We start from the raw sequence: 22,185 nt of genomic DNA, 5'->3' as shown, positions 1-22,185 counted from the left end.
TTACTTTTTGTTATTCTGTTTATTGTTGTCTTACAATAAATGTACCTTCTTTAAATTTCTCAATGTGTCTTTTTTTTTGTTATTTTCTCCCAGTCTCTGTACATGCCAGGGTGTGCGTGCACATGCATGTATGAAGAATAGCCACTAGATGGTGCCACTAAGCTGAGATACAACTTGTTATGCAAATCAGTTGATAAAGAAATCCAGTTTTGAAGGCACAGGCATTACATTTTTGCATATTTTCTAATCAAAATTAATACTAAACATTCGTTTATTCGGTGGGTAGTGTAAAAGCTGGCTATTTTTTGTTTTCCTATTTGTAGAAGTCTCAGAAACAGATGAAAAATCATTTTCATCATTAAGAATATCAACAGAGAAAATGCAGACATAAACCTAACCAATCCCTCAGTGTCCACTTGCATTTAATTTTCTTCTCAGTCTTGAATGTGCACAATTGTGAGTGTGTGTGTGCACTGAAGACCTGAAGGTCATGCTATGATGAATTATAAATAGACCATTACAAATGTGTTCCATGCTGTAATAAAAAAAAACAGTTGTGATAAAGTCTCTCCTTTAGATGTTTTATTTAAAATATTATTTTTTCTCCCTTTGGGCTGCCTCATTGTACAGTCACTTCATTGGCATGTTTGTGATGATTTAAACATAGGCAACGGAAACTTGTGAAAATGGACACTTTTCAGACATTTAAGTGGGGATTGCATGAATGTGGAAAAACCTAAGCAAAATGGAAAGTCTGTGAAAACATTCTACACAGAGACTTCTTTTATAAAACAAAGTGTGGTAAAGTCCATTTGCTACATTTCATTTAGCAATGGGTTTGTGAAAATAGACAAAACAAGCCGCAGCACAAAACTCTCTTTTATTTTTTACTTTTATTTACACAAACGTGTAAAAAGATGTTGCAGCACAAAGTCTGGTTTTGGATATGGCTTTTTTTATGGTGAACTGTGGCATACCGATAAATAATTTTATACAGGGGAAACAGGACAGTTTATCTTCTTGATTACCATGATGGTCTGTGCTGAGCGATTTATTTTTGGCACCACCTTCTTGAACTCAACTTCTAAATTAAAAATATAGAATTTAAATAGAAAAGGTAAATGCAATTCATTTCTGGCATCCAGGAAATGTGTACTATAATTGTCTTTGAAAACTTATTGAGCAGCAGATGAGCGCACAGAGAGGCATCACTGCCAATCCTCCCTCAGGGATTGGGAGAACAGAGCCCACAAGAGGAGGGAGCAAACCAAAAGACATTCAGCACAGTGGAAAGAAGTGAAGCCAAAGGAGCAGGAGCAACAGCAGCAGAACGCAGCATTGTTAGATCGAAGGGCAGAGAGGGAGTCGGCTAGTTTGGGGTGAGTTTTCTAAAGTGGGAACTGTATCCGCTTCTTATAATGGTGGTGATGCAGAGTTTTCTGCCTGAGCCATCTCACAGGCAGTGCTTTATTTAATCAGCAAGAAGTGACAAACTGAAACGCTCAGAGTATACTTTTACAGTAAACTAAGAGATATACACTACATGGCCAAAGTAGACCTATGAACAAAGTATGTGGACAGTTCAAGGTTACACCCCTTGACTATTGAACATCTCATTCCAAAACTGTGAGCATTAATAAGTTACAGTAACAGCCTCAACTCTCCTGGTAAGACATTCCATCGGATTTTGGAAGCTGGCTGCAGAGATTTTTCGCCATTCAGCCATAACAGAATCAGTGGTGTTGCGCACTGATTTTGGGCAATGAAGACTGGCTTGCAGTGGATAAGACACATGCCTCTGGAAGACACTTAACCCCTAGTTGCTCCAGAGCCGTGTGACCTCTGACATACTTAGCAATTGTAAGTAGCTTTGGATAAAAGTTTCAGCCAAATGAATAAATGTACTGTAAGGATCCAATTCATACCAAAGGTGCTGGATGGGGTTGAGGTCAATCGCTCTGTGCTAGCCAGACAAGTCCTCCCAGGGCAAACTGGAAACACTGGTGAATCAGTGTTGGTTTTGTGGAAGTAGGCCTATGACAAGTACTGTGTAGCTTGGCAGGTGTCATTAAGCTACATGGAAGAAGCAGTTCAAGGCAAACACTGGAATTACACTGGTAAACTGCACATATACAGTGTAAATATATATTCTGAGATAATCTGCGGGGTGTTTTCTTGTTCCGCCACACTATTTTACATTTGGATGGAAACACATGCCAACAACTAGGTTCTGCAAAACACAGAAGGAAAACAATTTTGTGCAATGCAAGACAAGGTTTCCTGCCTATGACACAGTCTCTCCTATAACGGGTGGATAATATTACACAAGTAAATTCAAATTCCTGTTTTTGTTCTGATTTTTTATTCATACCACAAACATTTGTTAAAACCTCCCCATTCATAAAATGTGTTGCAACTCAGTTTACGGGAAATTGTCTCAGTAATGTATCAGGATTAAGCAACTATCTTTTCCAGGATGTGTTTCAAAGTCACACCCTCATGTCTGTCTGTCACTGTAAGAAGCTGCATACAGTACATGGGTGTGTAAAAACTAATATTGATTGTAAAAGCTAAACTGAACAAATGGCTAAATGTCAAAGATGCAACAGGATGATGTCCAGTCAGCACGTAGCGTGGACATACATTAAATTAGAGGGGTGCTATGACTGGCAAAGAGGGGAGACACACACAAACTTGGTAATAATGATTGGATATTTATTGAAGCAAATTACAGCAATAAATGAGAACATGTTGCATTTTCTACGACAATGTCTAAAGGATACAGACAATGTTGGACAAAAATTATTTAAGGGAATGGTCTACAACTTTGACAAAACATTGTCTGTGCTGTACCTACTATTCTTATAAGAGCTGCTGTTAGTTGACTGCCTCTGCAACATAGGTGACTGTATAGCAATGGTGATGGTTTTTTGGTGGTCAGCAAGTTACAGTAAGTTCCCTATGCATGCTTTGTGGTAGATGAGCTGTAATAAGCCAAAGAGCTGGTGGGGTCATTTAATTATCCAAAAGAAAAAAACACAGACGGACAACAAACCACATCTCTCTTAAGATAACATGTGATCAATTACTGTGCATGTGTCTGCCTTCTAACCTACTCTTGCAAAGAAGAGATTTATGTGAAATTTTCCCCCTCACTCAAACCCTCCACCATTCCCACAGAAAATGTCCTCCCAACATTTTGACAGACGTGTTTTATATCAGCAGCAGTTATCAACATGTCCCTCACCACTGGTGTCTTCTCATCTGGTTTTGTAAAAATAAATAATAATAAGTCCAAACTAAATCCTATTGTCCTCAAACAACTACAGGCTTTTTCAAAACCACTTACATTCCTGAAAATTAATTATACTCCGCATCAGTATTTGTGGAGAAATAAAAATGTTTAAATTTTTTTTTGTGTTTTGAGCATTGTCATGCATGGTGATCACTCAAACAAAATTACATTATGCGCCCAAATGCAACCTGAGAGGGTTTTCCTTGTCGCTGGTCTGTGGCTTGGTTTCTGTCTGTCTTAAAAATGCTGGAAATATGCTTTAAACATAATTTCCATATAAAAAAAACTTTTGTCATCATTCGAATGCCACTGTGGAAATATTAATGACCACTTCAATTTGATATTCAGGTTCTGTTACATTTTCAACCTCTTCTGTCATTAGTTACATCATTTATTTGAAGTGCCTTGGTCAAACTACATTTTCAAATATGTCACAGTGTTTGGTCCTATCCTAAGTAGGCCTACAATACGTGTCACACAAAGTGTCTCTAGAAAGAAGACACAAAGAATGGTATGTTGAATGTATCTTTGTTTGATGTATTAGACAACCTAGAAATACTTGACTACATTCCTGTCAGCTCATGGCAAACCTCACCCAACCAGAACTGTACTGTGGCCACAACAATTACCATTTGTAGAACTTTATGCACTTGCTCTAATGTATCCTCAAAATTACAGAACGATACAAAAAAAAATAAAATAAAAAAGGACAGCAACGAGCATAACAGAGGGAAAGTTTGCAACAGACAATCATAGTGAAAGAAATGTAACAATTACCACCTTTTGTGTTCTGTGTGTTGGTACACTCCACACATAGTTTGTCAGTGAATCACATCACACCAGGAAACTGAGAGGAATCCCGCTGTGTGAACGCCACCTGTGCGTTTTATTGCTGTTGCCATGGTAACCCTGATCACATTCCAGGTCCCACCATGCGATGTTTCTCGGCACCACTGTCATGATCTGATGGATGGCTTTAATTACTGCGGGCTCAAACGCTGTAACACACACACACACACACACACACACACACACACTAATACTTTTATTTACGTGCCAGCAGAACACCAATATGTGATGACACAAACTCTGTTCAATATACAAATATTTTGTTTCAATGCAATCTAACCTTAATTTAAAGACAGATGTAGCAGCATGTTTACCAAAGACAGCAACAGTCATTTAGCTGAGACAAATGGCATTACTTTGCAAGTAAGTCTGACATTTCTTAGGCATTACTGCATGCATGCTCCAAACTGAAGTTAAAACACAGCCTGCTTTCAAAACATTTTCTTTCTGCTCTCATGCACAATGACAGCAGCTGTGCATTGCTGTGCAATACGACTTTTCCACTTGACTGTCAACGGCTGTTGGCATTTGCACAGCAACCATTGAATCCATGTGTGGGATTTCAAAATTGACAGATTAGAGGGGTAGGCAGTAATTAGCCACTAATCTAGCATTATCTGTAAAAATGGAAATGCCATAATCCTAAATATATTAGAAACAAAGTGGGAGGAAGTCTAGTTTTCCCCTGCATGTTTATGTAGCAGTAAATCCACCATGAGCCTCTGTGTCTCAGCTGCAGGATGTCCGTCCCGCTCCCTCACTCCGGTTCAGGCTGAAATTTAATATTTCGGGTGGATAATATTTGAGTGTAGAAGTCAAAATACAGTCCTATTGTGGTAATGGCAAAGGATGTGAACGATGTGAATAACATATACTGTTTTTAATCAACCTGCTATGTATTTCCCAGTGTGAAGATGTTGAATTTTTTTCAATCCCACCAAAAGCCTTTTGCCCTCTATAATTGCTTGTCATCTATTTTTGTCTACCTCTTTGCTGGCGGAAGGTGGGATAAGGCAGTGACAGTCAATAAGCTGTATAACGTACAGTATGCCACACGGGTGAGAGCTTACGGTGGGATCCAGCTCCAGTGATCCACTTGCAGTTTAGAAAACAACAGAAAAATAGTTTGTAGGATGACAGGAAAACATCAGATCTCACAGCATAGTCCTCTGATAATTACACTTCTTATGTGCGTTTTGGCAAGTGGCTTGTGTATTTTATTGACCAAGCTACTAAAAGAACATTATTAAAAGTTTTCCTAAATAGCCTAATTAAAGTAATCAGTCATCGGCTGTTCAAATTCCAGTTGTGATATAGTTGGGTCAACATGGTCCACATATAGAAAGGTAGACAATGTGGACCATATCCTGAGTAAAAGCAAAACAGCCTCTGCCATAAAGACTGTTTACCGTTTTTTTATTGCTGACATTTATTGCTTCTGCTTACTTTTCAGAGTTGTTATCTACTGCAGGCAAGTTCAGTATGTGCATAGGTGTAGCCCTAGACTGGAAGACAAAATTGTTGTAATTGCTCTAAAGGTGACTGAATTACTGCAGTAAGTGCATCTAAATGCTACCGCACTAGCAAGGGCATTCATCTTACCACCTGGACAACCTGAAAGGAGGATAAAGGTGATGGGTGTCCCCGAATGTGGTTTGTTTTTCAGAAGGTGGAAAAGAACCCTGCAGGAAATAGACTCAAAACAACCCCCCCAAAGGTATTCCAATGCCAGAACTGTTGCAGAAAGCACAGTGAAAAGCAGCAGGCATTTTTATTCATTACACTTTTAAAAATATAATAGTTCGGGAAAGACAACTGTACCTTTTTGAAATAACAAATACTGTTAATTTGACTTCCTAATCATGGCCTGAAATTCCTGAGCATTTACTCAATACCTACTAAACCACAGTGAGGTGGTGGGCAGTGAGAATGAATGAATGAATGAATGAATGACTGAGGGCAGGTTTAAAGAGGTGAGCTTGTGTGACCAGAGGAGTCTACCTCAGACCAACCCCAAAACCCTGAGCAGGGGTCAGAGGATTACTAATAACAATCACCCCTGGAATTGCGCACGGCACGTCATTACCGAGGGCGCCACTGCTGTTTTGGTTTATACAGCAGCACTCAATGTGCCCACATGTCATGTCCACCCTTGTGTGACACAATCAGTCAATCTGCCAAGGTATGTCCCGTGGGCGTACCCACCTAAAACTGCCCACCACACGAGCCACAAAAAAGCGCGTTAAGCCTAAAAACAGTTTTCCTCCGCCAATCACAACAAGCAGTGATGTCAGCAAGGACTAGTACTTGGGGGTTAACCAAAAACGTTTAACACGTTAATTCATCTTAGAGTAAAGTGAAACCTCTCCTTGTGAGGACGGAAGTCATATCACATGCTGCGGTTGCACATCCACGCTGCGCAGGACGTGGTTAACAGAAAATCTCTGCGCGCAAAAGCCTCAAGGACCGCAGCAAAAGTGAGAGAACGACTGTGTTTGTTTCCACAGAGTGCAACCGAGCGCCTAGGCAGCTATGAAGACAGGCGTGAGAGCGTCAGTTTCCAGCTCCAGCCCGCGGTGAACATGAATGAAGAATGACCAATGGTAAGTAAGGGGAGCGTAGCCTACTTCTGCGCGGAGGTTTAAGTGGCCTAAAGTGAGCGGTGACGCACTGAATTAAACTTACATTAAACCCACCAAAATTCGAGCCGAAGTCAGGTCAGCGTTGGTGCGGGGACGATATCACACACATACAATGTCTGTCCCGTGTAAAGCAGCGCAGTGAAGTGTTTTCGAAACTTACCGGGAGCCGAGTTCACACGCGTCCGTCTCATTGCCTTCTACGTCGAGCGACTGGCTGACTACTGAATGTTGGGACTCTTTAAGGGTTTTCCAAACAGGGGAATCCCGTGCGAATAACTTCCCATTTACCAGTCAGAAGGAAAGTGAAATAGATTTAGGATTTACGGGAATCGGCTTCTGGTTTACAGGCATTAGGCAGAATCCGTGTAGGACTGGTTTAAATTCCACTTAAGTCAATGTTAACGTCCAGTAAAGGGTAAGAGATTCATTTGTTCATATAAGAGTAGGCCCTACTAATATAAAAATTTGAAAATGCTTCGTTATGAGTCCTTCATTCAACTTTTCATTTTGATAAAAGTTCATTAGTATTCTAAAGGTCAAATATAGTCATAATTCTACAGAATGGCCAGAGAGGTGTGGAGTTTAATTGCTGATGTAAGCAGAATTATAATCGTGTGGCTTGTGAAGATGAAGCTATTTCCAATTACTTTATACACTGCATCATATTTTACAACATTATAACATGTTTTGGATGTTTATCCTGCAAACTAGTAACATTTACTCAAATATAATGGAGTAAAAGGTGCACTATTTCTGTCTGAAATGTAGTGAGGTTTAAAATAGCATTGAATGAACATACTAAAGTTCAAATAAAGTACCTCAAAATCTGTACTTGAATGTACTTACTTTCCACCGCTGGATCTACATATGCCATTTTGACAATGTATTCTGCTTCATGGAAGTTAGCAGCGAACTCATTTAGCCTACAATTATAACATCAGGGAAGAATTGTGCAGCTGTGATATTTTGACTCTGGTTTTTAGAGTGCAAAGTCACACTAGAGGATGCTGAAATAAGAATTTCAGTTTCTTTGACAAAATGAAACAAAAATAAAATTTCCCTTTAGCTCTTATGCATGCCACTATTAGAAAAGAAATGAAACTGTCTCAGCACTAGAGTGAGAGATTTAGACTACTTTAGACCAGGCAGCTGCGAGGGGGCGCAGGCATGGATATTTAGAGCCAAGTCTTACCGGGGTTCCATACATGAAGAATGTACTGTACATGCAAATATGTTTTGGATAAGCTGACTGACCTCTCTGTCTCCCTCTCTCCCTGTATGCCTCACACTGTGACCCTACACTCTCAGCCTCTTCTCTGCATCAGTCTCCTTGCTCTTCTACTTCTACCTCTATCTCTGTCCTGTGACAGAAAAAAGCCTCCCATAGAAGTTAGAAACGATTACATGGCAATCGTGCAAACAGATCTCGACACCGCAGTAAGTAAGGCACCAATTCTATTCATTTATATATTTATTTTTTATGATGCTACACACAAGAGCACTAGACTTTTATTGTCATCCAGCAAGAAGCAAGCATTGCAGCTCAAGGGATTAATCCCATCTAATGTAGAACGGATGCACCGCAGTCTTTGAGCTCAGGATGGATTGACTGCACAATGTGTTGTTGACTTTAATTCTTTTAATCTGTTCTCTGGTTAAATATAATCATTAAGAAGGGGATGGAAACACTGTAAAGAGCAGCAGATGAGTTGGTGCAGCACTTTAAAAAGTGCTGTGACACTGGAGATGTGGATCGTGCAAAAACAGCTGCAACCTAATATTAGGTAGGCTATTGGATATTAACAGTTTTTATGCAGCCAGTCTTACAAGGAAGGTAAAGCGAAACAAGGAAACAAGCGTGAAGCCAGATACACTTACGGGGTGAAAGCTGCTGGCTCACCATTCCTGTCAATGTCAGGAACTGAACCAGCGGTCTTTGGAAATTGGTTGTTGTATGCTGGCTCTACAATTTCAGATAGTTGCTCAAAATATGACATTGAAACTATAACGTAGATTACATAATTACATTTGAGCAGTGTAATTATTTGCTCTTGTGTAAACCTGCTTGGTGGGAACATTTTTGTTTTGATTTTATGGAAACTGTCACACGTGCAATTTCTTTTCTCTATATTGACTTTTAAACCCTTCCCACCTGTCACCTAGCTGGTACATGCAGGTTTGAGCTTGTTCTAAATAGGCTGTTTCACAATTTTTCATTATAACCAAAAAAGGTCAAAAAAGGTAAGCAATAAAAGATTTCCTCAAACATGATGAATAAAAGCTTAGACTTGAAACTAACAAATCTTCATGTGCATAATTAATATTTATAACTGTAATGCTTTCATTCATTCAAGAGAAGAAATATCACAACCTTGCTGCAAAACTCATCCTGTTCTCAACGGAAACACAAGCTACATGACTGCACAGACAGCACAGTGAGTAATAATTATTCTGTAGTTGTCAGCTAAATGTTTTTTTTTATGTCTGTCCTTTTTATTTAATGATTTGCTTGGTGTATACAATTTAGTAACGCTTGTGTGCTTGAGTGAAAGATTAATACAAATACACACTAAGACCGTTAAAAACAAAAGGCTGTGTCCCTGCTCATCCACGTGCACATATGTCGCTATATGCAACAGCAACTCTTCTACAACTTCTTTACACATGAACAGATTAAAGAAACTCTAAAAAATGACTCTATAAATGACATTAAAGGGTTGGTATTTTTCAACCTGGACCCTATTTTCCCATGTTTTTGTGTTTATGTGACTAACTTGGTAACCCTTTAAAACACCAAAGTCACACAATAAAAACACAGACAAACTAATTAACCTAGGCAGCGGTACACCAGCAACCCCTGTGTTATCTGCCAGGTGCAACTACTGTTTTTATCAATGGAGTCTAGTGGCTTTGTCAAGAACAATATATTAACTGTTTCTGGTTAAACAAAGAGGATTTTACTCTTTAAAAAAGATCTACCTCTGTAGGGATCCTTCCACAATGTTGTCAGACACTTATAATAACAATTTGAGCCTGTCAGCGGCAAAAACAAGGACTTTAGTTGACGTTCTTTGATGGGGTGCAATTGCCCGCAAGGATTACGTTGCAGCCCTGTCTCGCTGCTGCCGACTGCAGCATGCTCGCTCAATACCGGAGCAATTGTCCCAGTTAGTCGCGTAGACACAGAAACATGGGGAAATAAGGTTGAATAATACCAAAGTTACCCTTTAATGATCAGACCAGAAAAGTAGTTATCAATCTTATTCAACACATTTTGATGAATTTGCTGCAAGTTGCATCCACCCATCATTTAGCCAACTGCAAGAAGAGCTTTTTTTACTGCACTGTCAGCTGTTATATTCATTGATGTATGTAAACTGGACCCCTATACCTCTATTCTGTAGGATTTTGTGAGCACCTTGCATTACCTAACCTGCAAAATGAAGAATTTAAGGCTTTCCGAGACAGATCCACTGGTCAGATCTGTACTAAACTCAATATATTGCCCTTGTCCTGAGAAACCGGTAAGTCAAGGTATTTGTTCAAATTGTAAAAATTTAGATGTACATTCTTAATAAATGTAGTCTTTTGTACTTTTCTAATAAAATTTTTGAAGGGGCAGCAGCACGGTGAGATGTTTACATATTTATTTGACATACAGTGGAATGTTGGCTGGCTGTAGTGTTTCCTTCTGACACATATTGGGTGACTCACTGGAGGGTTAGCTGGTTGGCTGTGTGGCTGTATCCAAACATGAGCCTATTTGCTTCTTACACAAGTTAGTGCCAGGCAGAGACAAGCTACAGCAGATGTAGTTTGTGCAGAAGGAGATATTCACATTATGCCTCTTTGTGCGGTGCCACGAACAAAACCCTTGAAACGTTTAGAAGCAGAAGTTTGGATTTCCAACTTCAGGGTTTCAGGTGTCTTTCTGAGTCACACTGAAATGCCATATATTCAGATGTCTGGACTGAGTTCAGACGAACGTATTTGTTAAAATGCAGCACAGAAAAGTTGGAATTTAACAGTAGTATATTCCCAAAATTTCATGGGACACCACACCTTCTTTACCACTGGATCAGCCATGTACTTCATTTTAAACAGCACAGGAACAGAATCAAATTTGATGATTCAGGCTCATAGTTAAAGTCTGAGTCATACAGTAGAGAACAAACCAGGACCTCTTTACAGCCTCAGGCCTCATTACACCAGCACAGGTTTAAAAATCTGGCTTACACTGTAACGTGGTTGGTTTTGATCCTTTTTAAGGCCGTCTGTCTCTTTTCAGAAATAAATTGGTATGCTGTGATTAGTGGTTAATGGTTGTCAGAGGTCAGATTTGTAATGGAGCAAATCACTAAAGGTCACTTTATAATTGAGCATTATAACTGATGGTCATGAGATCACTGAAAGGACTCCACACTAATTAGAACATTGTGTTTGTGTTGACTTCTTTCCACAAGACTAAAGAACCCAACATGAGCACGACGAGGAGACGGGCCACAATGAGAAAAAGGAGGAATGAGCAGAAAAAAAGTAGGATGGAGCAAAAACGTTGCAAAGCAAATGCGATCCTGTCTGCCATGGCTGAATGCTACATGATGCTGAATACGGAGTTAATGGACACCTGATTCTGTATTCTGAAGCAAAAAACTGGAACATCCTGCCGGTTTTTCCGTACTATTCAATTCTTGATTGGATTACACAAGAGGAAGCTTCCACTTCATTTAAGCTATCCTGTCCAGAACCAGTATATCTCTTTTGCAGCTGTTTTGGGTGTTGTATGACTACTGACTCTTTCTAAGCTATACAGGCACAAGCTATTAAGCCAACTTGAAATGGAAGTTCCAAGGCCATCCACCAAACAGGAATCCCTTAAAAAGGTGCACGCTGCGCAGCACACAGAAGTTCAGAAGAGAAGCTATTTTTTAAGATTCAAAGATGCAAGTGTACATCAAAAAGAACTTGTTTTAAGCAATTGGACTGTAAAGAATATGCTATCCCATGTACTTGGATTTAGAGATGACTGCTCAAGCATAACCAGGACATATTAAGTGCTCAGATACAGTTTTGCTTTCACTTCGGATTAGAATGACTATCCCTGGCGTATTTTTGTTATCTTAGTTATCTGAAGTGCCTTTGTTTTTCTGTCTGGGGTGTTGTTTTAGGCTGTGTATGAAGCCATTGGTACTCTTGTTAAAAATGACATTGTGTTGAATAATTATGGAGTATGATTGATATTTTAAAAGCTCATTCTGCCACAGATCGCTGAGTTCAGAAAACACAGCCGACTCCGTTCTGGGACACAACTAAGAAGCTTTCCTGTCATGCTCAGTTGGTGCTTTGATTAATGGTACCTGCCTAATTAAAATTAATCAGGAATTGTCTATAACTTTGGGTTCCACAATGCAAAACTGCCACATTTGTTGCTTTACATTATTTTAAGTGTGTACCAGAATGGCAAAAACACATCAGTATGCAACCCTTGTCCCTAGTTCCAGCTACCACTTTCAGTGCAGCAGCTATTTTCTCTTCCTGTCAGGGACCATGCATAATGCATTATAATGTAACTAATTTCCTTTTGTAAAATGTGTATTTGTTTTGAAGCACGTAATGCAACCATTATTGTATGTGACCCATGGCTTGTGTATTCCAAATATATTTATATCTAAAACAAAGTAAAGACTTATGTGTTACTTACCCTAAATGACCTAAAGTATTGCGTAACCAATGTTTTCCTTTTCCTCTCTTTTCAACAGACATACTCACAACTTCATCACACCTGTCTTCATAGAAATTTATTGATGGTGCATATACATGTCATTGAGTGCACAAGCATATCCAGGCTAACTGTTGCAATCAGTACAGGAAAACACACCAGTCCAGTCTGTTTCAACATTTCTTGTCAAGTAACGTAAAAAATTGCTTACTTCTTGGAATGTGGAACAAATGCCTTACTTCTCAGGGCTCCAAGATTATCATACTCAATCACTATTAAAAGTTTTGCATTTAATAAACATTAAGTGTGCACCTTAGGTAGAGGCCTTTCCCTCTTAGTGTCCCACCTGTAAATGAACGGTTTGGGGTCATAAATAGTGTCTGATATACCAAGCAGAGACATTAACCATATCCATACAGAGCATTTTAAAAGGACTATAGTGTTATCCTCCTATTGACCCTAAATACCTTAATGCAATACTGACTCAATAGAAACAATGTCAAAGAAAAAAACACTGCCACACATCCAGCTGCATTTAGGTTTCATACAAATCGAAATAAACACATTTTAATTCTGTAGAACATTAACAAAACGGATGCAGTCATTGTTCATTCAGCAACAATGAAAGGGAATAAGAAAATAAATTACTCATTACATTGTATAAAATGAGGAAATAAAGGGGTGTGAGTAAATGCTACATTTGTGTAGAAATGTCAGGCCTATGATGGTAACATCAAGATAGCTGGAAACAAACTGTCCTGCCTTAAAGGGAGCATTAAACTTTTAACAGCTAGTTCATTTTTGGACTGGTCCCTGTCAAAACAAGGTGATATCGTTCCAAAATATCAACACGTTTCCTTTAAAAACCACATTGTCAGTAGTGAATCATATTGCACTTCAATAGGAAGATATTCTGTTTGGAGGGAAGTGGAGGCAAATGGGATTAAGGAATGCGTTTCAGATCCCGGTTGACTGGGGATTGAGATACAGGGGCAATCACCCACCTATAATGAGTCACCCAACACTTTTCCTTTACCTCCTTTTCCATGTCACAACCCACCTCTTTGCTTTTATCTTCTCTACTCTTTAAGGATGCACCAGTAGCTTTCAATTGCTGATACTGACTCCGCTCTATAGGGTACTATTTATTATTGTCCAGTAACTCGGACCGCATTACGTAGAGTCCCATGACCAAAACAATAATCCTAATTGTTTTTTTGTTTTGTTTTTTGCCTCTAGTTTCACGGCAATAATATTCATGTGTATGTGCTGGTGTAAACTGCAGCGATCCAGCAGCAAAGGAAGCTAATTAAAAGTAGTGAGCGGCATGGGTTGTTCCTCTGTCAGACATAATCAGCTACCTTACCACAGTTCAACATAACTTTATATCAGATCAGTTCACCACTGACATCCATCAGTCTCCAATCAAAATAAATCATAGTAACTAAATGCAAAATGTATTCTAGATGGTTGTTGTGAAAATGGCAGAATTCATCCAACTCAGAAATTTCACACAGCTGTTAGATAAGGCCAGGGGTATCTCGGCCCACAGTGGAATGGAACAGCAAATTTCATGAAGGCGAAACAGCAATTAGAAAATAAAACGGCACCATAGGTTCGTCTGCCAGTTACACCGCTTTACCGCTGTGAAATTAGACCCAAGAGTAAAAACACAGACCGATCAGTTTTTGTTTTTTAATTTCCATTAGCTTTGGTGAAACTCTCTAATGCTAGTTTGAGTACTGGTGCATCCTGATGTTCTCCTATCGTCGCTTTCTTCTGACCTCCATCAGATACACATCCTCCTGACTCCACACTCGCAGCAGAATTTGGCGGACTCCACAGGGTACTTGGTCCCACAAGCGTGACAGAACTTGCTCCTCATCCCACCATTTCCCACTTCATTGTCGCCACAGACATCATTCCTGAGAAATTCAGCAAAGTTCACCAAGCAATAATGTAAGAAACTAAGTTCATTAAATTGTTATTAATTATATTTTACTACAGGGCTGGTGATACTGTTGAAAATGTTAAGAGTTTTTTAAAGTTTAAATAATGTAGAGATTTTAAGATACTCTAAAACATCTTGCTAAATGTATTATGAGTATAATTTAAGTCAATAGGAGAGACGGAGACATGACAAGCAAAAAAAATACTTAAAATCCCTTTAAGTGGATGAAGTTAATGTTTAAGTGTTGTGATAACAGTAGGTAAACATGTCAATTAATAAAAGTGTACTGCAAGTGTTTCATTTATTCATAGCGGTTGTATATTATGTGTTTAGCTTAATTTCATTAAATGGACAGTGCTACTGTTATCTAAGTAATCAGAACCTGGAGCTGTATGGCTTGCATATTTGTTTACATAATAATTATGCCAGCTGTACAGTTTCTTTTGTTTAAGCAATCTGTCATAACTGGGAAAAGCATGCATTATTTTTGTACAACAGGTTACAGAATGGGAACTGAATGGATGCTCCAGCTGTATGCAATACAACACCAAACCACAAGGGGTCAGCATTGTTCAGCAAGATGTTTAGATCGTGACAGTCATTCTCGCAGTTATCTTTTGGAGCAAACGTAATAGTGAACTGACTCACCTTGATATGTAGGTGTCCACTTTCTTCTTGTTGAGTGCTATTCCAGACTGAGTGTTCCTCACAGAGCCAAGGCCAGAGCTCACTGTTCGGGTCTTATTTCCCACACTGAGAGGAAAGACATAAGAGAAGAAAGACAAGGTTGTGTCAAATGCGAACCGATTGCAGGGCTGGGTTTGCGAAGACAGACCGAAATGCAGGTTTGACGTTCAAATCTCACATTTGCGCTGCCACTGATCCCCTACAGTATATTCACAGTTTGGACATATTATGCTTATGACACCTGACACATGAGTCAAGTCAGTTATGGTATTTATAAAATCTTCCTATCAGCACACTCCAACAAAAGATAAACTAATTGTCAGTGAATTCAAGCAACAGAGAAAGCACAAATGGCTAACTCATATCAGGTTAGCATTACTTTGAAATTACTAGATCATTATTAACCTAGAATGACTTAAACGTTTTTTCAATGACATGCCTATGCAAAGTGCTTCAAACTCATATAGATAATCTATTCTGCACAGTAAAGGGTAAAAACGTAAAAGTACCCCTTAGCCATCAATATATTCTAAACAAGTGAAGAACAATGCCTCTGACTTGTTTGTGAGGTGATCTTGCGTGTGTGCGTGCGTGCATGCACTGACCCTGATGGAGGGCTCGTAAGGCCGGAAGGATTATTCCTCAATGCAGAAGAGACCTTACTAGATGGGATTCCTTGAGCAAGAAGAAAGTGAAAAAAACAAATGAGTAACACAGAACATGTAACTGAAGTCCATGTAAGAATCTTTTCCTAACCTGTGTCATTTCATTTAAACATAACTGTCATAAAATATAAACATATATTGTGAGGTGTGAATGCAACACAGCTGTGCCCTTACCACTGGGCTGTCCAAGGCCGGATCTCTGGGGTAAACGAGAGGAGGCCGAAGGGATTGTTGACACAGCAGCTGAGTTGGTCTTCTTTACGGAAGCAGGAGGCTTGACCTAAAGACAGAGAGAGAGAGGGGCAATGGAAAATAAGTACATAATACACAAAATTAGCTATGGAGGTCATGGGATTAAGCATTCACATAGTCGTTCTACTTGGACACACAGAAATAGGAATAGGACACATAGGCATGTATCACTAAACTTAAGACAACATGACAAAGAGCAGACCATAGATGGAGTATGGTTATTAGTAATGTGTGTGAACACTTGTTATGCACTGTGATACCTTGAAATATGTAAACATGTGCGGGGGTTTGGCTTTACAAACAGGTATAATGTGTTTTAAACTGCTATGAGGAAGAAAAACTGACTGAGTTGCACTGGTCCATAGCAAATATAAAAAATGTGCTCCACCATGGCACAATGGGAAATCTATGTGACATAATGATCAACGATGAAGGTTTTTCTCAGTATGATGGAAAGAAAACAGAGCTCTTAACCAAAATGGTTTGGACCCTGCTGTTTTTATTGGCTGCCAAATTAACTCCCCAGTCATGTGCCATAGCTGTTGCTAAGTGACAGTGGTAAGTCTATGCCTGCTGCCAAGTGGGTATCTCACCATGGTAATAACAGACAAGGAACTGTTATGGATTTACGCACAACACTTTAATGATAAAGAATTGGCAATAACTTAGTAGTGGGGCGAGAGTGGCTGTGTGGCCATCTACACATACACACAATACTGTACGTAAACAAAGCTAGTCATAATGAGAAGAAAGATGCACGCAATGCAGTGCATTTACTCGGGTCAAATCATTTTTTCATACTATCAAGTGTGGCTAGCTTAATCGCCTTCTCACAAACGAGTGACAGAAACGAAGCGTTAATATTACTGTAGTTACCTCAAAAGAGTGATTGTCTCGAGTCGGATGCCAAAGTGCGTGACCGTGCGAGCTTACAGCAGTGCCCACAAAACACAACATTAGAGGTCTGTAATTTTATTATGAGATGTGAAAATATTTTCAGTTTATTTTGAAACTATGGTGGAGCAAATTAGACTGAACACTGAACAGTCAAAACACCATTTTCCAACATAAACACACATGTACCTGTGTGCGAGCAGGAGGCTTCTTTGTATCTCCTATCTTGCTCTTGGTGGGTATCCGGGCGGCCTGCTCCTGGCAGAACTTGATGTGTCTGTCAGCTGCACTCTCGTTGAACCTCCGCTGACAGAAAGGGCACTGAACATAGTCTAAAGACAAAACGAGAAAATAGACCTGTAAATGCATTTATTGTAAAACCACTACAGTGACACAAATCCTGTATATAGAGAAATTAGTTCTCTAATTAGAAAAGTGCTGCTACATGAGGGCGATTTGACTTGTACTTTCTTTTTGTCCTTTTCTCTTTCTGTAAACTCAATAAGTTACATTTTCACGTGGGGTGCCACATTCTGAGGCAAAATTATTTCCAGATAATTTTTCTAATTTTGTCAGTAATGTTTTCTACTTTCACCTACTGTACTGTGTCCTAAAAAATTATTATCATTACTTGCAGACATATGAGAAGTCTAGAAAGGAATCATGAGCCCTGGTAAGCAGCTGTTTTGTTCCCAATTATAAAGAGTTTCTTAACAATAACCATATTACAGTAATAGTTTTTACTTTAATTCTTCTGTTCTTCTTGCTTAAATCCACTCTGCATAGAGGTGCGTGTTACCTGGGTCATAAGTAGGTGGCGGAGGTGGGGGTAGTGGTCCCCCATCCTTCATGACCTGAGTGAGGACTTTGGCAGCCCGGATGGTAGCAATGAAGTCCTCATGTTTCTTGCGCCAGTTGGATGGTTTCTTAGGCGGTTCTGCCTGGCAATAGGCAACACAGGAGAGGCTCTGATACAACAGCCTATTTGCTTTTTTTTACCACAACCTTAAACAGCTATTGTTGCTTGTCATGGTAAACCTCATCAGCCATTCGGCTGGGTTGTCATTACTTGTACTGAATGTGTCCTCATTATTTATGAGCAGACTGATAACCGGATGTTTTGAAAATAAGGTCACCCCCCCTTTTGATTGTTCTCTCAGTGTCTCTAGTTACTCTCTGTCTTGGATGACCAAAAGATAGTTGTAACCTGAAATGTTCTCTTGACCAAAACTTTAATGATTATGTTCTTATTTAGGCCTGGAAATACATTTCAAGTCTCAGTTTTACAGCACGCAGCTCTCTGACTCTCATAACTGATTAACTTTATTTACCCCAAAACCTTTCTTTCCATAGTGGCAGTCTGGGTCTTATCTAAAGCTGATGATTTCTGACAGAAGTAGTTCACTGAACTGAGTTGCTTCTGTGGCAACCTGATAGCCCCGCTGACTCCCTGCTTCTTCCTATATGGTTACAGTCAAGTTCATTAAATAGTTTGTCTGACAAACACGGATGATTTTGAGGGAAATGAAGCTAATTTTCCTTCATTCCCTCTAACCATGCACCATTCATACATGCCTCATTCCTCAACACATGATTAGTTTACACAGGACAGAGTGAGTGTGCAGCAGTTAAAGCCAAGACAAAGGAAAGAATTATTTATTCTTTTTTGTTGACATCTTAACAACTGCCAGGCAACAGACCTCAGACTGGGCACTAGGATTAGCCTGTCTTGGCTACTCAGAGTGACCTTAGGTGCCTTGAGACGTCCTTACAACCTACACAAACAAAGCTCTGTATTTTAAGGTGCACTGTCAAAGAGTGAGAGTAGGAGTCTACGACAGGTTCAAAAGAATTAGAACAGAGGTATCTAAGAATGTCAATACAGTAATGGTTAAAGAAAATGAAAATATAATGGGATACATGATATTGTCAGTTGTAGATTGTTGCAAGGTAAGGAAAATATCACAGTTTTAGTTTTTTTTAAACTAATAGCACCACCAGTATGAGTTGATGACCTCCAAACTATAGAAGCCAATGATTCAAAGCAAGGAAATCAAATTTTTAAAGGCAGAAACAGTGAGTGAATACTTCTTGGGCTTCAGCAGATTAACTGTGCCACTAAAAAAAAAATCACATACAGATAGAAAGGACAAATTAAAAAAAAGACTAATCAACTTACTTTCGCAGTAGAAGACGAACTTTGTGACTGAAATACAATTGAAAGTGATTTACATTTGAAAATAACCTGCCAACACAGAAGACTGAATGTCCTAAATGGAACAGCAAATATTAATAACACGAGCTGTTCATCACAGTAATGATCATATTGTTGAACAGATCTTCACAGTTGAATCTCTTCTGGGTCCTAAGTTAAATGTAGTAAATATAGCAGATGAGCCGGGGTAAACAAGGCTATAATGCTGTTTTGAGCTGTGGAATGGAATATGTGTATCTAAATTAGCAATGTACACAAAACTACTCTAGGCATTGCATTGTAAATACTTATAGTGGATAGATGAATGAATGAATGACTTCAGGTTAAAGATAGAGAATGTCATTTTTATCATGAAAGTAGCGGATGAAAATTACAATATGTCAAATTCAGCTTAAAGCTGGAGTAGGCAACTTTTTCAGAAGCATTTTTATATTATATTATATATGAAATTCTGTTAACATCCCGGGTTCAATTAATAAATCAAATGCTCTGACAGAAAAATGAAAAAACAAACTGGTATCTGTGGCTGTAATAAGCACGACCGATCATCAAATATATACATCTAATCAAATGACCTGATTGGCACACCTACCTGCCTTCATTGCTAATGAAAACATGCTTTGGAGGGAGAAAGGGTAGGTGTGCTATTTCTCCAACGTGGCATACCCCAGCTTTAAATTCATCAAATTTTCCTACAGAGTTTCCCGACTGATTTGTAAAACTTTGAGCAGTTTCTTTTTCCTATTAATAATCAAACTGAACTCTCTTGGATATGTTGTGTTGGATTTCCATCCCGCTCGTAAGGTGTGGTCTTACCTTTGGTTTGATGGGTTTGAGAGTGGGAATGTCTGTGCCCTCAGCTCTCTGTCTACTGGAGTCAAAAACCTTCCTCCTTTTGGTCGCTGACTTTTGGCAGATTTTAGCATGTTTCTCCTGTAGAAAGATCAAAGGTGCACCATGCACAATAACTACACACCATAAAAATCTGTTTCTACATGTTTTTAGAAACACTTGCCATCATTTGAAACCGCTGTCAATTTGTTTCAATCACATTTCCAAAGTTTTTTGTTTTCTTTAAAAGAGGTAGAAAGTAAGACACACATGATTTCTGTGACTGCAGCAATAAGGTAAAGAGTAAGAGTAATACAAACACTTCTAGCTAAAAATTAGTTTGTGTAACATTAATGACACCAGTAATACACTGAATGCTGCATCCAGTTGTTCCAAACCTCCGGATGAAGACACAAGCACAGATTCCCCCTACACAAACACACATGCCAACATAATAATGCGCTAATGCATCCTGCATTAACGTACCCATTGTCAACTAATGAGGCTGAGTGCTTATATAAAAGCACAAATTGTGTATTTGCATTACTGGGAAACAATGTTCCAATAACCTAATGAAATCACCATAGCTTTGATGTGGTAAAACCCAACTCTGTATAACATGGTAAAGTTATGATGATAGTGTGGTGGTGATAATAAAAATATGCATCATAGTCATCTTTATTTATGTGTATAACTACTATATAAAAAACCATGTGTCCATAAAGTTTTCCATAATGTCCATAAAGTTTTCATTTATAAATATACAGAATCTTGTAGACAATAAATAAGTGCTGATGATTGATTGATTTCTTTTCTACTACCATTACCTAAAATCTGCACTCCTGGATATAAATTTCACAATGCACTTCAGCACTACAGCAGAGCCTTTGTCAGGCTTTTAAACCATGCAGTCAAAAATCTTACAACCCTCCCTAAAAAGACCTCTTCACAGGGCCCTACTGCCTATTTGGATTGTTGCCAATGACACATCCAAACAGCTGATAAGCAGCTGATAATAACTGTGGAAAATATTGTCACCACAGAAAACATCAGCACAATAACACAATAATTGATCTTTTTAGCAAGCAAGAAATACTTTCAAGTTGTAAATTTTAGCTGAGCTAAATCCACTACATAATCTTCAAAATATGTCTGCTCTTAACACAGTATTTGTCTTGTGATTATTATAGTCTATAACATAATATAGCAATTACGAAATGTTAAAAATGACCACTAAGTAGTTATTTTTACCAGGACTTTAGGGAAGAACCATCTTTTACAGGTGTTGCATTGAGTCAGATCCTCAGGTGGAGGAGCTTCGCAATCTGGAAGAATAAGAGATTAAATTCAGATTGTAGTGGGGGAGGTTAAATGTCACCTACACCAGAAATAGACCAAAGCAAGGCACCTTTGTCTTACTGATGAAATTATCATGAGTAGCCAAACGTTTTTGTGTTTTATTCATCATATTCAATCATTATTATGTAACAGCCAATATCTGATACAGGGTCAATGATACCTTCATAATCATAGGTTAGGATTTGGGCAATGCTCTTAACAAGCCACAATGTCGTAAATGGTTGCCTTGATTTATTTGTTAATCTTACACTAATTCCACCAATCACTTCCAAATGCTGGAAAACTGAGGTGGCTAGCTATGTTTAACGTTACATATTCATAAACGTCGTTCAAATATCCATGTCGTCAATATAGCCTTAAGTACTATTCAAAACAAATAAAACAAATAACATCGAACTGCTCCTTGAAATACTAAGGTTTAATTCATGTCAAGGTTCATTAGTTAGCAACATGCTAACACTGGATAGCCCCTGTGGCTAATGTAGGGATCACACCCATTCAGGGACAGTCTGTAGCTAGCTTCATCTTTGGCACTGACGTTACCTAGCATTAACGTTACTTGGGCTAACCTAAATCCCAAAGAAAAGAGAGGTCGCTGACAAAAACTGGTAAAATAGTAGCAGTAAAGAATCCGCCAATTTAGGAGGATAAAACGGAGAGGTTGTGAGCTCGATATAGCAACAAAACACCTAAAATAAACGTTTTAACGACAATATCTCTCACCTTCAAATTCCTCCATCATTAGGTTATCTCTTGTCTGATACTGCTGTTGTTACAGACGGCCAAAACTAGCCAGAGGAAGTGAGAGGATTCACCCTTGCACACT

General features: G+C 38.8%; 1 protein-coding gene and 1 long non-coding RNA gene across 3 annotated transcripts; both read right to left on the bottom strand.

Moving 5' to 3' along the window:
- Positions 1 to 2,694: 2,694 nt before the first annotated feature.
- LOC119908283 lies at positions 2,695 to 7,056 on the bottom strand. Its single transcript, XR_005445257.1, has 2 exons — positions 6,947 to 7,056; positions 2,695 to 4,293 (listed from the first exon to the last, which is right to left on the bottom strand). It is a non-coding gene; the product is annotated as an uncharacterized LOC119908283 (long non-coding RNA).
- A 5,513-nt stretch (positions 7,057 to 12,569) lies between these two features.
- Positions 12,570 to 22,176, bottom strand: zc2hc1a (zinc finger, C2HC-type containing 1A). 2 transcript variants are annotated; one of them, XM_038725967.1, is made up of 10 exons: positions 22,083 to 22,174; positions 21,252 to 21,325; positions 19,986 to 20,102; positions 19,134 to 19,160; positions 17,754 to 17,895; positions 17,144 to 17,286; positions 15,983 to 16,088; positions 15,749 to 15,818; positions 15,105 to 15,209; positions 12,570 to 14,430 (listed from the first exon to the last, which is right to left on the bottom strand). In XM_038725967.1, the coding sequence occupies exons 1-10, from the start codon at positions 22,099 to 22,101 to the stop codon at positions 14,295 to 14,297; spliced, it is 939 nt and encodes a 312-aa protein (XP_038581895.1). In that variant the 5' UTR covers positions 22,102 to 22,174; the 3' UTR covers positions 12,570 to 14,294. The 2 variants fall into 2 exon arrangements, with proteins under 2 accessions (XP_038581895.1, XP_038581900.1); XM_038725972.1 differs by lacking the exon at positions 19,134 to 19,160 and having other exon boundaries at positions 22,083 to 22,176.
- Positions 22,177 to 22,185: the final 9 nt, after the last annotated feature.

This window comes from Micropterus salmoides, unplaced genomic scaffold (assembly GCF_014851395.1).
Source record: "Micropterus salmoides isolate LMB-PRFRI ecotype aquatic unplaced genomic scaffold, ASM1485139v1 Ms_hic_scaffold_1, whole genome shotgun sequence".
Taxonomy (NCBI): domain Eukaryota; kingdom Metazoa; phylum Chordata; class Actinopteri; order Centrarchiformes; family Centrarchidae; genus Micropterus; species Micropterus salmoides.
The sequence above is the reverse complement of the archived record's forward strand: the minus strand, read 5'-3'. Positions and strand labels throughout refer to the sequence as shown.

Excerpts from the sequence above, each read along its gene's own strand:
- zc2hc1a (XM_038725967.1), bottom strand. Across the intron at positions 16,089-17,143 it reads AGCCTCCTGCTCGCACACAG|GTCAAGCCTCCTGCTTCCGT; the intron begins GTACATGTGTGT and ends CTCTGTCTTTAG. Across the intron at positions 15,819-15,982 it reads CGGCCTTGGACAGCCCAGTG|GAATCCCATCTAGTAAGGTC; the intron begins GTAAGGGCACAG and ends TTCTTGCTCAAG.